General features: G+C 40.5%; 1 protein-coding gene and 1 long non-coding RNA gene across 5 annotated transcripts in view; one reads left to right on the plus strand and one right to left on the minus strand.

Annotated features, from left to right (window-relative positions):
• Nucleotides 1-7,223, minus strand: part of ARID2 (AT-rich interaction domain 2) — a 171,756-nt gene extending 164,533 nt beyond the window's left edge. The window contains exons 1-4 of one of the 4 annotated variants that reach the window (XM_032221274.1): nt 6,176-7,223; nt 2,429-2,661; nt 2,166-2,259; nt 999-1,096 (exon numbers count right to left, since the gene is read on the minus strand). In XM_032221274.1, coding sequence (XP_032077165.1) covers nt 999-1,096; nt 2,166-2,259; nt 2,429-2,520 — 284 coding nt within the window. In that variant the 5' untranslated portion in view covers nt 2,521-2,661; nt 6,176-7,223. Of the gene's footprint in view, nt 1-998; nt 1,097-2,014; nt 2,070-2,165; nt 2,260-2,428; nt 3,225-6,175 lie in introns of those variants that run through there. The other 3 variants (XM_032221275.1, XM_032221273.1, XM_032221276.1) reach the window with 3 other exon arrangements.
• On the plus strand, nt 5,200-15,206 carry LOC116511347. Its single transcript, XR_004255739.1, has 3 exons — nt 5,200-6,093; nt 7,429-7,492; nt 14,265-15,206. It is a non-coding gene; the product is annotated as an uncharacterized LOC116511347 (long non-coding RNA).
• The last annotated feature ends 205 nt before the right edge of the window (nt 15,207-15,411 follow it).

Raw genomic sequence — 15,411 nt, forward strand, 5'->3', positions numbered from 1 at the left:
GAAATAAAAGTACAAAACTGCAAAAAGTAAATACACAAAAATTATATATGTGCACACCTAAGTAATTCTACATAAGAATTTCCAGACTTTATGATAATTCAATAACTGTTTCTACACTATGGCTGTGAACTCTGCAGCTTCCAACTGGAAGTCAATCTAGGACAACCAATAATAACTGTACCAATATAATTGTATTTTCTCTATCAGAATAATAATTTTTCAGCAGATTGATTTCAAATTATTAGAACCTGCATTTCATAAAAGACTGCAGCTCTTTCTTAAATTGACAAGAGTGGGAGATAAGGTCTCATATTTATGTTATAAACTTCCAAAACTCTTTTTTAAAACAAGTCACAATTGATAGAACTGGATTTCTAAACTAAAGTACAGTAACACATCTTCTAGTATAAACTACCATATAATTTGTAAATATATTTTCAGTGTTTAAAAAAACAGAAGAAAATCACCATGACAATTCTTTTTTTAAATGAAGTCTCTGAAGAAGGGTACAAGACCAATTGATTAATATTGTAATTGAATATTTAAAATAATTTCAGAAATAATTTGAAGAATGTTTTTTAAAATTTTTATATTTAGAATGCAACTAAACCAACATCTGACCAGCAATACTCTTGATAACAATGTGTACATACAGCCTTTAAAATAACAGTATGCCAGTCTCCAAAGAACAAGAATTCCATTTCCTTATTCAAATGAAGTTTTTAAAACCCAGCTTATATTTTCTTAGGAAAGCAATTAAAATACTAATATTAATTAGTATTATTAATAAAAGCTTACAACAGCTGTTTGTGCACCTGAACTTTAATTCTGGTAGACATAGAAAGCAATTCAAAAACTTCAAACACAGAAGCCTTTCAGCTGGCAAGAGAACACAATTTTAATATGTTTAGAAAGTAAAGATATTTTGTACCTTGATATACATTGAAATACCATTCAAAGCTTAATGCCACTGCTTCAAGAGACCTGTTGGCACTTACCGCAAGTAATACTGTTTTAAAGCGAAGGCAGCGTTAGAACAACTTCTGGGAAAGTTAAATGCTTCCACTATTTCTCCCCACTGATTCTTCTCAGATACCTGTCAAAAACACACACAGAGAGATGCACAAATCTACACACAGACACACACCACCATTTGATTGCCACCATCAAAAGGGCTGCCATGAAACAAACAAATATGATAAAGATTTTAAAAATGATAGGATCTGGATTTTCTATTCTTACTGACAGTCACCTGCGATACAATATTGCTCTTCCCCTTGTGTTTTACATTTTTTAAATAGAGGAGTGAGAACGTGAACGGATTTTATTCTGTGGAGAGGTTTGTTTTTGTCTTCGCTGCCTGGACAATAACCAATCGGGAGTTCCTCTGTTGTCCGCTTTTAAATCCTCCCGCGGTCCGTTAAAATCCAAAGAAGTTGAAAATGAGCCAAGGAAGCCTCGGTGGGGGCCGTCCCCGTCAGCTGAGGGTGCAGGAGAACCGTCCCGCTGAGCCTCCCCCCCCCCCCTCCGCAAGCTCCACAGATACAGAGAGGCCTTTCTTTTGAGGCCTACATTTCTCTCCCTAGTCTTGAAGCCTAAAGATGGCTATTTGATTACACATCGTCTTGGCTGCCCCTTTTGTTATTTCTCCCCGGAAGGGGCTCCGTGGACAGCGCCAAGGCCGCCCCATGGCAGCCAGGACCATTTCCTAGCCCATGCTCCGTGCCGATTATCGATGTTAAACATGCCCGCTAATTTTGAGTTCCACTAAAACTGCACTCAGTGCGAGGCGCGCGCGCGCGTACACACACACACACACACACACACACACCACACACACACACACACGGGAGAAACTGCCCCAAACACAACCTCCTCCACTCGCCTTCTCCCCAGGAAAGGAGGGAAGGAGCCGAACACCGAGGGCAGAGGGAAGGGTCGCGAGAAGCGGTCTCCGGCATCCCCGAATCTCCCCTTTTCGGCTCTTCCCAACAAGGCCGAGCCGCCAACCAACCTTGCCTGCTTCCCTCTTCCATTTCCCTCCTTCCCAAGCCGGCTGAGGAACGACCGATCCCGACCCCCCGCCAACCGCCTTTCCCCAGGGTCGGAAGAGAGTTTGGAGGGGAGGTTAGTGGGAGGGAAAGCCGAAGGAAACTTCCACTCACCTTCCCAAATCCGCCTAAAGTGGTGACTCGGGTGTAGAGAGCGTGAAGATCCAGCTCCTTTCCACCCACCACGGGGATCTTCTTGAAAGGAGACCTGGTGAAAGAGAGAGAGAGGAAGACAAACAACTTGTCAACTCTGCCCCCCTTTCCTCCCCTCGCGGGGGGCCGCTTCGTCCTTCAGGGCAGGGGCTGGAAGTTAAAAATCGGTCCGTTTAAACAGCCTCCCTCGCCGCCATCCCCTTCCATCTCCCCATTTTCCTTACCCTCTGCTGTGGTGAAACTGCCGCAGCTCGTCCAGAAAAGCCAGTCCTTTTCTCCGATGGTCTGGTTGGTTTTTTCGGCCCGAGTTTGCCATTTTCCCCCCTCGGATTAAAAGATTTGGGTTTTGTCTCCTTAAAAAAAATCCAATAGAAAAACAACAACAATCCGCGGCTCCTCCTCGCCTTCAAGAGATCCAGGTTCCTGTACTCGGCCGGGGATCAGCCATGGAGAGGGGCTTGGTTGAAAAAAAAAGGAAAAAAGTTTAAAAGGAATAAGAGAAGCCGGAGAGTGGCAATTGCAAGTCCTGTCTCCACACAACACACAGGGAGGGAGAGGGGCACCTCTCGGTAATTCTCGCCGTCGCCGCCGCCTGCCTGCCTGCCTGCTGCTCTCAACACCACAAGCCCAACCGAACCAGCCTGCACATGAGACTCAACATGGTGCTGCTGAATCGCACAATGAATTGGGTTAGTGTTGTGGTAGGGTGGGGGTTGGGGAGGCTGGGGTGAGATACTGACAGTGTGTGTGTATTACAGACGCGAATCCATGAAATCTCCCGTCCTTCGCTCTCTCACATACACTCGCGCGCGCGCACACATATATACACACACTGTACAGCGGTGGCGGCGGCGGCAGCAGCAAGATTCGCTTCTCTCTTCAGACAAAAAGATCTGAGGCAGCCGTGCTTCTGCCTGGGCGAGTGCGCAACACAGCGAACCCCGGCGGTCAGTCGAGGCACTGCGAAAAGCAGCTTCGAAATGGCAAAAGCAAGGCCTGCCAACGAGCAGTTCCTGGCGGGGAACAATAGGCTTCTCTCGCGGCTAAGGGCTCATCTGCAATGTGCCGCAAACTTCACACAAAGCCGGGCGGAAAGAGAAAAGGCAGGAGAGAGAGAGGAAGGGCTACTACCGGTTGTTCCAGGGTTAGGGGCAGAGGAAATGTTCCGTTCTTCCAAACTTTAAACAGATTGAATACTTACTGAAAGATAAAAAGAGGACTAGGTATTTTTGAAAAAATATAGCCACTGTGTTTCTTTAAATAGTAATAAATATCCTTCTCTAATAGATTTTAGAAAATGTAAAAGGTAAAATTTTAGTGAAGTTATTTATAATACATATTTATTTTCACAAATCATCTAAAGTAATCATTGGATAATTCTGACTCCTAGAATTATGAGTGGTTCATAAGAGATATTAAAAAGTTTAATAAATGTGATTTCTTGAGACTCACTAAAATACATTTCACAATTAAAAAGTTATAAAATATATTTAGAAATTGTCTATAAATTAAACCAAATACATTTGATAGAGCATAATGATGAAGCCTATCAATTTTAATCTCATCCTGGCAGTGAACACTAATTCATATAAAGGAAATCTGTTCTGCAGTTCTACCTCCGCAATGGGAAGTAAAAAGATTAAACACTTTGAATGCTTCTAATATTGTAGAGTACTGTAGAAGGCAGAATCTGTCCCTTAGACCAGTGTTTTTCAACCACTGTGCCGCGGCACACTAGTGTGCTGTGACATAGTGTAAGGTTGTGCCGTGGGAAAAACACTTTATATATAGTCAATATAGGCACAGAGTTAAAAAAATTTTAACATTTTCTAATGGTGGTGTGCCTCGTGATTTTTTTCATGAAAAAAGTGTGCCTTTGCACAAAAAGGTTGAAAAACACTGCCTTAGACAGTGGTAAATTATTTTTTGAGGCAATGCATGCTATAAGTGTCCAGTAGTCATATAGATATTGGTAAAAATTATAGTCAAAGCTCAAGGTTTCTTAATCCAAAGATGTTGTGCATCTTGAATGTTGCATACCTAATCATATTCTTTATAAGCAGAAGAGAGATTTGGGGGCCATAAAAGATAAGTATCAGAGGAATTATAGCAGGGAAGGAGTTCAATGCATTCTCTCTCCCTCCCTCCCTCTCCTGCTAAACTACATCTCCTAGCATCCCTTGCTATGGCCATATTGGCTTGGACTCAGCAACTTTCAGAAGGCTATAGATGCCTCATCTTTATAGCAATTATATTGTGTGATAATGTACAATGAGGGAAACTGTTTTTCAGAATGATAAGTGATTGGAAAGGAAGGAAAAATCTGTAAAGTTTTAATCTCATACACAACAGCCTAGGATTCAGTTTCAATTACTTCACTGACTTCAATGTGGCAATATATAGGAATAGTATAATTGATCTGAAGGAGAATATGAATAAGGAGAAAAATAATCACAATAGTGGCTCAAATTAGAATTCTTAACCTGTATGTATGGAATTGAAGAATGCTTTTGTTCTCTTAGAGCAGGTGTCAAACTGACATCCCGCGGGCTGGATGCATCATGCGCAGGTCATACCTGGCCCAGCTCCATGAAGGGTAAAAACATTGCAAAATGTCACATGACGGCAACATGATGCCACTAGTTTGACACCCGTGTCTTAGAGCATTATAAATAAATTAAAAGGGACCTTAATCATAAATGATTTTGGATAAACAGTTATGAATGAAGGCTAATATACAGTTGTTAGCCTGATAATTCAAATTACAATAATGCATACTTTAAAATTATGGCTTTTTCTATTTAAAGTAGGAGATCTGCCATAAAATGATTGCATTCTACAAGGCTGTTTGCTAAAAAGTTCTTAACTTTTTAATTTATTCAGGGTAACATGGATGAGGATGCATTTAAACAAAATTGTAGGCGGGTATTTGAAACTGGGAACACTTTTCTCTATGTGGTGAACTGAAAACTCAGCCCGCCATCGCCATGCTATTAATTTGACACTTTGTTAACTACAACTTGGTTTAAAACTAATTGCAGTAGTTTGTGATCTCAAGAGATCCGGGCAAAGATACTAATAATAAATGAGAATACCGGTATTTGTAGTTCAGGGTTGACACGAGGGGTCCTTGGTGCTCTCTGAGCTTGTTTGTTTTCTTGCAGATGTTTCATTACACAACAACAGCACTCTTTACTAGCACCGATGAGGTTACCTGGTTTCATTACCTGGGTAATGAAACATCTGCAAGAAAACAAGCTCCGAGAGCACCAAGGACCCTGCAAACATACCAATATTCCCTTCAAAATTTAGATTGCATTTCTTTAGGAAATTAAGTCAAAAGTCCATGATTTTTCATCCCATTGCAGTTTTATATTAAAACGAGAGAAAGTGAGGTAATAAGATGTTTAGTAAGAATTGCCTGCGACATATAATTGTAGCGAAACCCCTTTAGGAACACATGCCAGCTTTTTAAAAAAATGCTATAAATTCTTGTATAATTTCTACATGAAAAGTTGTAGAAATTTCTCCCACAGAACTTTCTGTAGCAGCAAAGCAGAGGCTGACAGCGACAGTATTCGGGCGGAGGTACCTCCGCTTTTTAACGAAATAAGACCTACAGAAATGCTCAACATCAACCTAATACTGTAAAGTGACCAGTGTCAGATAAAAACGGAAGCTCGATCATTCCGGGAGAGTCGTCGACAGTCCTCGAATGACTCAAAAACTAGCGGGGTCTCCCTCTCTCACCAGCGCCAGTCACTTTCAGTGTATGTGTACTCTAGCGGTGGCGGCGGCTGCGGCAGCGAAGGCGAGGATAGGCAAATTGCGTAGAACCCGAGTAGGAAGGTTTCCGTGGCTGAGCACAGCAATTGCGCACGTCCCTTACGTAAGTGTCAGCTGGGGATTCCCTGGGGGGGGGTCATTTTAATCCAATCATTCCAAAGACCCCAGCAGCCCTTCCAGCGCACCTGCGTTATTGCTACCCGCATCCCCGAGCCGAGGACGCTGCAGCGGCGGAGCCCACGCCAAGGACCGCTTGGGGCGGCTCTCCACAAAATGGCGGCGCCCACGGGAAGAGAGCCCCATTTTGTACCCGTACAGCTGTCAGCAGAGACCGGCTCTGCTTAAGGGGGCGGCAGGGGAGCAGAAGGCGGTGGCCAGTTCACTAAGCGACGGAGGGAGGGATGAGAGTTGCTTTGTAAGCGCTGCCGCCTGGCCCTTCAACGGAGCTTTACGTAAAAGGCAGGCGGAGCTAGCAAGCGAGAACCACTGGGAGGATTGCGAGCAATCAGTTGTGCTCCCGCCGGTCTTCAATAGGGCTTATTCTCGCTTGGGAGTCATTTGGGTTGGCGGCTTCTTTGCTTTGTTTCCCTTTTTCTTTTGGATGCCTTTTTTCCTTTGCCTTGTGGAATTTTCTCAACCCGTCAGAAATTCGCCAACCTCGCGATCGGCGGCTTCCTCCCCTTCCGCCGCGACGTAGGTCTTTACCCGGTTGGGTCAAACGATGGAACGAAATTAGCAACTCTCTTGTGCTATTTTATGGCTTGTTTTCTTTCGTGCCTCGGGTTATTTTGCCTCCTTTTTTAACTAACTCAGCCTGTGTAACTTTTCCTCCTAGTTCTCTTCCTTTGCAAAGCTGCGTCTTTCTTTTCTAAAGGCTGGATAGCGGTTTTAGACTGTGTCATTAATCAGGATGTCGCGTTTGGAACCAATCTCTGTTTCTTTGGGATTTACTGCTCCTTTCTAAATATATTGCTTTGTTAGAATGATGCTCTCCAAGTTGCAATGTTGGCAGCCTTGTAAGATGTAATAAGTATAAGAATGTGTAAGAATCTCATTTCTCTTTGTCGGTAGCATTTTTAAAGATTTGGTTTTTTAAAAATAAAATAAACATAAAACCCTTGAGATCTTTGCTTATTACAGTGCTAATCATTATATCTCCACCATAGATAATAATTTGTAATGGGGAAAAATGGAAGCTGCTATATTGTTGGGAAATAGAGTCTGTCTAAATGGTATGAAATCCACCTAATATCTTAGCCTATGAAGATTTTTAATATCCTATAAAAATTAAAATGAAAGGTTATGAAGAGCCTTGGATTGTATGAGAGGATGTAAATTTTACTTGATTTGGTGTTAGTATGAAAATAAAAGCTAATTTGGAATATTGGCTAAGAAATATATTAATTTCTACCAGTGTTATCCTTGTTATAATTTACAGAAATATATGGATCACAGATACTTTGCCTCAGTCTTATAAGAAAGCCACTGCGCCTGCTTTCCTAGTAAGAAACAGTATCTACTTTTCATTGTTTTATGAAATATCTCCTACTTTCTGCTTGCAATTTATCTGTTTTAAGCGTCTCTGATTTTATTCTGAGGTATAGGCTGTTCAGAGTCTGTTTTGGGGTGTTTGGTGACTGCTTTTAAATATGCTTGCTTATTAATAATGAACCTATGAAGTTTGCTCCTATGTGCTACTACCAGGTATGTTAATGGTGCTGGCTTCAGTAGAGTTTACTCCAGGGAAATATACAGAAGATTGTTTTAACAATATGCACCTTTTCCTAGAATTTCTATATGCATCTTAAAGATATCTTCTAGTTTTTGTAGGCATTTTATTCACTTAGGTGGTAAAATGCCATTGATAAAGCATCTTTTTATAGTAGCAAAAGCATACCCTATTTATGTAACCTTGTTAAAAACTTGAAATGCTATTTTGGAGGACTTGGCTGTGAGTCAATTTTTTGTACACTTAATTAAATAAATTGTAATGTTTTGTGTATAAAAGCTAAGCAATTAAATAAGTTGAACTATATAGGTAAGCATAGGATTGATCTGCTTAGAAGTAATCTTACTTCCTGAAGCTGATTATTATATTTTAATGTGTGAAAACGTCTTTTAGTTAATAGATAAAAATCTATGCATTTGGTTATGTTTTAAAACAACCAATCCTTTGATTTTGATAAGCTAATAAATATAGCTAATTTATATAAAAGTTTGATTGCTAAACCGCCAGAATGTTTTTGTTTACAAATTTCTTATGTGATCTTTATATACTTATTACCTTGATTAAACTTGAAACAATATTGTTGAACTAGGAGTAAATAAACTTAAACTGTTAGTTGGGGAACCTGTAGGAACTGAAATTTGTTCATTGGCTATCAGGAGGAGATATTTTCTTAAAGAATTAAGGTATATCATAGTTTATTCAAGACCTTGTATTTGGCTAAAATTACTCCCAATAAACAAGGGATAATCACTAAAGTGTTATATTTTATGATATATGCCTCTTTGCACTATTGACCATTAACAAGAGATCCCTGCAGTTTTCTTGGCAAGGTTTTTCAAGAGTACTTGCCATTGCCTCTTTCCTAGGGCTGAGAGAAAGTGACTGGCTCAGCTGGTTTTGTACCTAAGGCGGGATTAGAACTTAACTGTCTCTTGGTTTCTAGCCTGATGTCCTACAACTACATCAAACTTCTCTCCATAGCTTGGGTTACAATAAAATTAAGTTTATCTCAAACTTTTTTAAAAAATATTTTTGACTTGAAAAATGGGATAGCTTTAAATTCTTGGATCAAACGTTTAAGAAAATTTTCTTTGTGAAACAACCTTTAATTATGATATTAGTTTTATTAAGGTCATTAATTAGAAGTTCTATTGGCTTATTTTTTTTGCAAGCAATTGCAATAGTCTAGGTTGACTACTACTATTTCATTCATGAGGAGAGATTGTATAGTGGAAATAAGATTGGCTTTGAAAATATATGAAACATTAATTTCACTTTACATGGACTGCTATGTTTTCTGGACAAAACATCCCTATTTAGGATCACGGAAAAATAGGCAGGATAGCAAAATTATAAGTACAGAAGCTCCTAATCTGTAATTTTTCAGTGTTTTTACATCAAGTAGAAATCTGTCCTACCTCAGTTACTTAATGCCATTACCTATAAAGCATCTACTAGACTCAGTCTTCAATAAAACATTTTTCTAAACATATTTAATTGGTAAAACTTTCAAGATAATGTATCATTTACAACTTTAGAGTTTTGTGTGTGTACACATGTTCCTTTGAGCTAGTGTAGACTCCTGATGACAGCCTGAATCTACGTTTATTTTGTAAGATTTTGGAGGTGGTTTACCATTGCCTCTTTCATAGGGCTTGAAAGAGAGTAACCGGCCCAAGGTCACCCAAGGCTTTGTGCCTAAGACTAGAACTCTCAGTCTCTTAGTTTCTAGCCTGGTGTTCTGACTATTATATCAAACTACCACTTTTGGAGCTTTTGAATGTTACTATTAGTAGATTTTGAAATTCTTTAAACTGAACAATGCAAATCAATTATAAAAATGAATAAATGAATAAAATAGATGAATAAAAATGGAAGATACTAAGTTTTTGTTAAGTACAGTACATTGAGATGTAGTCATAGCTCTAAAATTAATGTCTGAATTAATTATTATGCACATTGAATTAAAAAAATGTTAAGCCTCTCTAGCATCGGGATCCCTGCAGGTTGTCCTAGACTTACAACTGATTTCTTAATAACCATTCAAAATAAAGGGGGACTTTTAAAAGCTACTTACGGCTTCATCTTCAAAATTATAAGTCATGTGATCACATTTGAGCACTGGTTTGCAATTATAACAGGTTGCAGCATTCTATGGTCAGAAAATGGCAAAAACCATCACCTGGACACGCAGTGTCTGGACTTGTGACTGCAATGACTTCTGACTAAATTTTTGGGCTCCATTGTGATTATAGTGGATTATCTGTATATTTTATATTTTTGTAAGCTTACACATTGTTGGAAATACTCCTAAAACTGTTCCCTCTGGGTAAATAGAAAAAGTCTTCCAAATGTTTAAGAGGATACAATTCATACTTAATTTAAATTGACATAGTTTATTCACTAGATGTACTACTTTTAAGTGGGAAAATGTGTATTAGTTTGTTATTTTGTCATATTTCTTCTTTAATTAATTGATTACAATTGCCTTGATTAAAATCAATCCTTCCCGAGTAAGTGCAGAAAACAGAATATACAATTTCCCTATCAGGATGTGAAGGAAGAGGAAAAAGGGGGGGAAACTAACTATTATTTAACTGCTGTACAAGGAACAAGTGACACTTGTTCCCAGAAAGAGTTTCAAATCTCAATCCTCCTTCGATTCATTCTGGTAGAATAGATAAGAAAGCCAGTAAATTGATGATGTGTATGTTATAGTGTTTTGAATAATTTCCTTATATATTCCAGTTTTAATGCATGGAGATCTATCTAGTGGAAATCTTCTAGTTTTGAAAATCATTTACAAAGTCTTAACTGCTACTAAACTCAAAAGGACAGTTTAAGGCTAATTTGGTTGTGCATATAAATCACTTGAGCATAACTCCATTGGAGTACTGAGGCTTGGATTTGAGTAGACATATAGAGAAGCTAGTAAAGATTTTATCCTGCACTGAAGGAGAAGTTGGGTTTTGTTACTTCTAGCTATAACAGTTGGCTTCTCAGCAAAAAGCAGGACACTTTCTGCATTTTCAATACCTGGGAAGATACTGAAGCAATGTACTATACTAACAACTACTTCAGAAGTGACATGACACAAACATGCTAACAGTTTCAGTTCATCCAATAATCTGGTTGTTTGTTATGGTCATGGGAGTATATTTGGAATAGTAAAATTGACTCTTTGATATTGTGAAATTATTTAGTAAATATTAAAGATAAATTGTACCCCTAGTCTTGCTATGGCCTGTCAGTCTTCTTTTAAGTCTGTGAAGGAAGAAGCATGGCCGATGCTTAATTCCAGGATATATTTTAAGTGTGCTGTTGTATATACAATGGGAACAGTCAGCCTGAATTTTCTTGAGAATCATAAAGGGTTATAAGGCAACAATTCAATTGCTGTGATTGCAGTAAGAGGGCCAGTTCTAATCAACATGATTATTTTTAAAACAGCTAAACTATTTTTATATTTGTAAAGTCTCAGTATTTTTGAATGCTAATAGATTAAAATTTGCCAAATTCAAATTTCTATGAGACCTGTACTAATAAAAATAGAAGAGCAAAGCCTTACAAAAATAAATGAATAGCAAAGCAGTCTACAGCTTTGTTAAAAAAATAGTAAGGTAATTAAATGTTTGTTTTTGATAATATGATACTCACGGCTGTTCTAGGTTTAGTAGTAAACTTCCCCTTCAGTTGTTCATTGAGTCTGGCTTTTTATTTATTTTCACACTGAAGAGATGATTCCTTCTTACCCTGGGTAGGAACCCATTCATTTTATGCTACTGCTGGCTGACACACTGTGTCCCCTTCCCTTCTACAGTCTCAACTGCATGGAACAGTTTTAGTCCACCATTCCATTTTCCCTCCCAAATGGCATTTTCAAACAAGTGTTTTCCTATTTTAATAGTAATTAAGCTTGAGTCCTTAACATACACTGTTTGTAAAAATTGTACCAACAACTGCTGCCTCGTAGCTGTAAAGCTGGTAAAAAAATGGTAGATTTCTTATTATAGCAGAGAGATATTATTTTAATTCAAACAAAATGGCAATATACCATGCTGGAGAGTAATGTACTGTGCTACTCTGCTTTGTTTCAATTATGAATTGGCTACATGCAAAGGAATTGATGTACCTTGTCCTTCTGGAGCTAATATTACTTGAAATGTTGTCTCTGGAATATAAAGAGGCACATTTGACTTGAAATAGCGGGCCCTGAAAAAATCTGTTGACCAAATTTCATTAATGGAAAACTGGGGGTTATGTGACCATTTTCTATGACATGTTGCAGTGTTACTTGCAGTTGTTTTTCCAAAAGCTGAAATTTCCTTTTTTCCTGTCAGAAATTTTTCAGTTTTGTCATAAAGGCCTATGAAAGAAGTAGCTATATTGTTTGTCTACTATTTATGGGATATTTGATTGAAGAGTGCCAACGATTTGTGTCTTCCAACACTATAAATGTTCAATGGATTCTAATGTCTTATAATTGATACTAGCTCCACTACGAAACTGTGTGATTGGGCTTGATAAATTGATGCAGCTTGAAAATTAATGAGTAGTTACTATCAACCTCTCCTCTCCCCTTCTCTCACTCCGGCTTGCCCCACAGAAGCCTCCCCTTGTTTTGACCTAGGCTTCCTGATACAGTAAAAAGTACACACAGCCCCTAAAACCCTCTCTTTATTTCAAAGACTGTGAATTATGTTCATTTCACAGCCTGTAAGGAGTCCCAAATAGTTGTAAAGAGTCCTACAGTAGGCTGCCAATGTCCTTTGGGATAAGGCTGATAAAGCCACCCTTATCTTCCTTGACATGCTGCCAAAGACTTAATTGGCAATTAGCTTGGCGACTGGCCACATGGAGCAAAGAGTCAAAATGGAGCTTCAGAAGGTAAACTGACCAGCATGAACCAAGTTGCTTCCTACAAAGGCTCATGTGCCTTTGCTCCTCCTTTATATCCTATGGGAGAGGCCAATCACCTCCAAGCCTTACTCCTGAGTTGTTTGTTCTGTCTTAACTATTCTTGCCTTCTAGCAGCTCTGCATGCACGCACTGGGAAAAGGGGAGTCTATTCCTCTGCCTCGCTGCTGTCTGACTCTGGAGACTCCAGAGGCAGCACATAACTTCCAGATGGTCCTGGCCCCCTCTCTGCTTCCAATGCAGCGCCCTAGTCCAAGCCTTCCCCAAACTCTAGGACTGGCCTATGATGCTCCCCCAACCTCTTCGCTGTCTGATTCTTTCAAGTTTGTAGGCTTTATGGTTCTGGAGATTTCGTGATTCTTGCATGAGTATTTTCTCATTTCTATATATGGATTTATAAAAATGAATAATGAATACATAGTTTAAAGGCTTGTGGGTTGGCATGTTTTTAGACTACAACAGCATCAATTAACAATGTTTGAAGCTGCCAAAAAAACAAGAGCCAGGACTTTGTATCTTCCTCAACACCTGAAGCAGTACCCTGTTTTCTCTCAAATAAGCCTTCCCCAGATAATAAGCCCTCCCCCAAAAATACTGCAACACAACAGCAGCCACGGGGTGACCATGCTCGTCACCTCCTGCACCTAAAAAATAATAAGAGCTCCCCGAATATAAGGCCCAAAAGAAAATAAGGATCAAAGAAATAAGCCCTGACCCTAACAGTGACGTGCAGTCACTAGAGGCAGGGGAGGCGGGGCCTCACCCAGTCTCCTGAGGAAAAGGAAACAATTTTAAAATAATTAAAAAGGCCAAGGTAGTTGCTCCCAGACTCTAAGTCATAGTGACTCTGAGTCTGCTTAGTCGGTTAGTAGGAGGAGGCTAGAGAACTATGGGTCTCCTTTGCATAAGGAATTTTTCTCATTTTAAGAGTTAACCAAGGGTTAAAAAGCAAAAAAAATCTGTATGCAAATGAGGCACGTGATTCTCCCTCCTTCTCCTGCAGAGGGCACTTGTTTAGAGGCTATTTTAAAACATTTAAGCAGAGTCATCCAACATGGTGACTCTAGCAGCAACTAGCCTAGCCTGCCTGGCCCTGGCTAGACCAAATCTAGCATTTTTGACGCAGCTGGAAGGTATGTGGGTCAGAGGGAGGGGGCCGGGGGGAGGAATTAAATTATTTGTAATGTAAGTAATTGTAATTTGTTTTTATTATGTGTATGTGTGTGTGTGGTGTGTGTGGTTTTTTTTTGTAACCTGTCTCTGCTGGCCCGCAGGCTGGCACATCTATTTTTATTTTTCATTTTTCTTTCTTTTCTTTTTTTTAAAAGCCATGCCGCCTCGGCGCGCCATTCAGCGAAACATGTCCTGGTTTGTGGCTGGGCGGCATGCACTTTAAAGTGCAAGCGCGCCACCCGGCCACAAACCAGGACATGTTTCGCTGAATGGCGGCTGAGCTGGCACTCTAAGTGCTGGCATGCCACCATTCAGCGAAACATGTTCTAAAGTGCTGGCATGCCTTCCGGGCCGGCCGGCCATTCATACAACCGGGGCTTTCAAAGGGGCTAAGGGGGATTGCACAACTAACAATCCTAAGCAAGCCAGCCTATGGGTCATTTCTCTCTCTCTAGCAACCCTACAGCTGCAGGGAGAATAAGCAAACACAGCGGCGGGGCAGAAAGACAACTGCGGTCGAGGCGTGCGATTTATTCATCTGGCACGTGCGGAGAGGCCCGGGCGGATCAGCTGTATTTGTTTAATGAAAGGGGCAAAGAGAAAGGAGGTAAGCAAGCGAGTTGCGCCAGAGAGCGAGAGAAGTTGGGGGGAGAGAGAGACTTAAACGCCGCACGCCAGAAAAGAAAGCTGCAGGTGTCTGCAAGGCGGAGACCATCGACCGCCCTGGAGCCATGAAGCCCGGAATTAGCAAGGGAGGGTGCATTGAAAAAGCTGGGACGAGGCCGCTTTGCCACACCAGAGGTGCACGTGGCAGCTGCACCAGAGGGAATGTGGTGTGGGAAGACCCTGAGGAAGGCCCTCAGTGGCGACAGGCCCTTTGCATCCTGCCCTCAGGCGCAGCTAAAGGCTGGAGGCGGTGGTGGTTCTCTTATTCCTTCCCTCTCGCTTTTTCTGAGACGCAAGTGAGCCCTCGGACCCCAGTTCCTCTCCCCGAGCGTTTTCCACATTTGAAGCCCTCCAGTTCTCTTGTGCTGGTTTGGGACTGGCGTCAGAGGCAGGTCTCCCTTAATATGAGAGCAAAAAGAAGGCCACTGCTATTCTCAGCTCCTCCCTTTGAAGAGGCTCCCATTTCCCCTGTTGATTAGAATAACCATATTGGAATCTTGGTATGATACTTTTCAATGGCGCTTTTTGCATCAAACCCTAGTCCTGAGCCCTACTCAGTTGAATGGAAAATGAAGCCTCCAACTCTTGTCAAGTTTTTTAAAAAGGGGAAATTGGGTTAGATTTTGTTGAGAGGTTAATCATAAACAGTTGGGGGGAGGTGTTGCCCTAATTTTTTTGGGGGTGGGTGGGTCTTAATTTCAGTGTCATCTTCCGTTTGTGTGTGTGTGTGTTGTGTGTGTGACATCAGTGCCTCACCAGCCATAAACCTCACCGCATGTCACTGTTTTTGAAGACATCCCCCACCTGACAGTTGGTGTGAATTATGATTGGACTATGAACTGGGGTACCAAGGGGAGGGGATTGAATCATACATGATATCTATTGCTTTCGCACCTTTTTACTCAGACTCAGCTTTGCTTTGCTTCTCATCATTTG

This window comes from Thamnophis elegans, chromosome 7 (genome assembly GCF_009769535.1).
Source record: "Thamnophis elegans isolate rThaEle1 chromosome 7, rThaEle1.pri, whole genome shotgun sequence".
In the NCBI taxonomy this organism is placed as follows: Eukaryota; Metazoa; Chordata; class Lepidosauria; order Squamata; family Colubridae; genus Thamnophis; species Thamnophis elegans.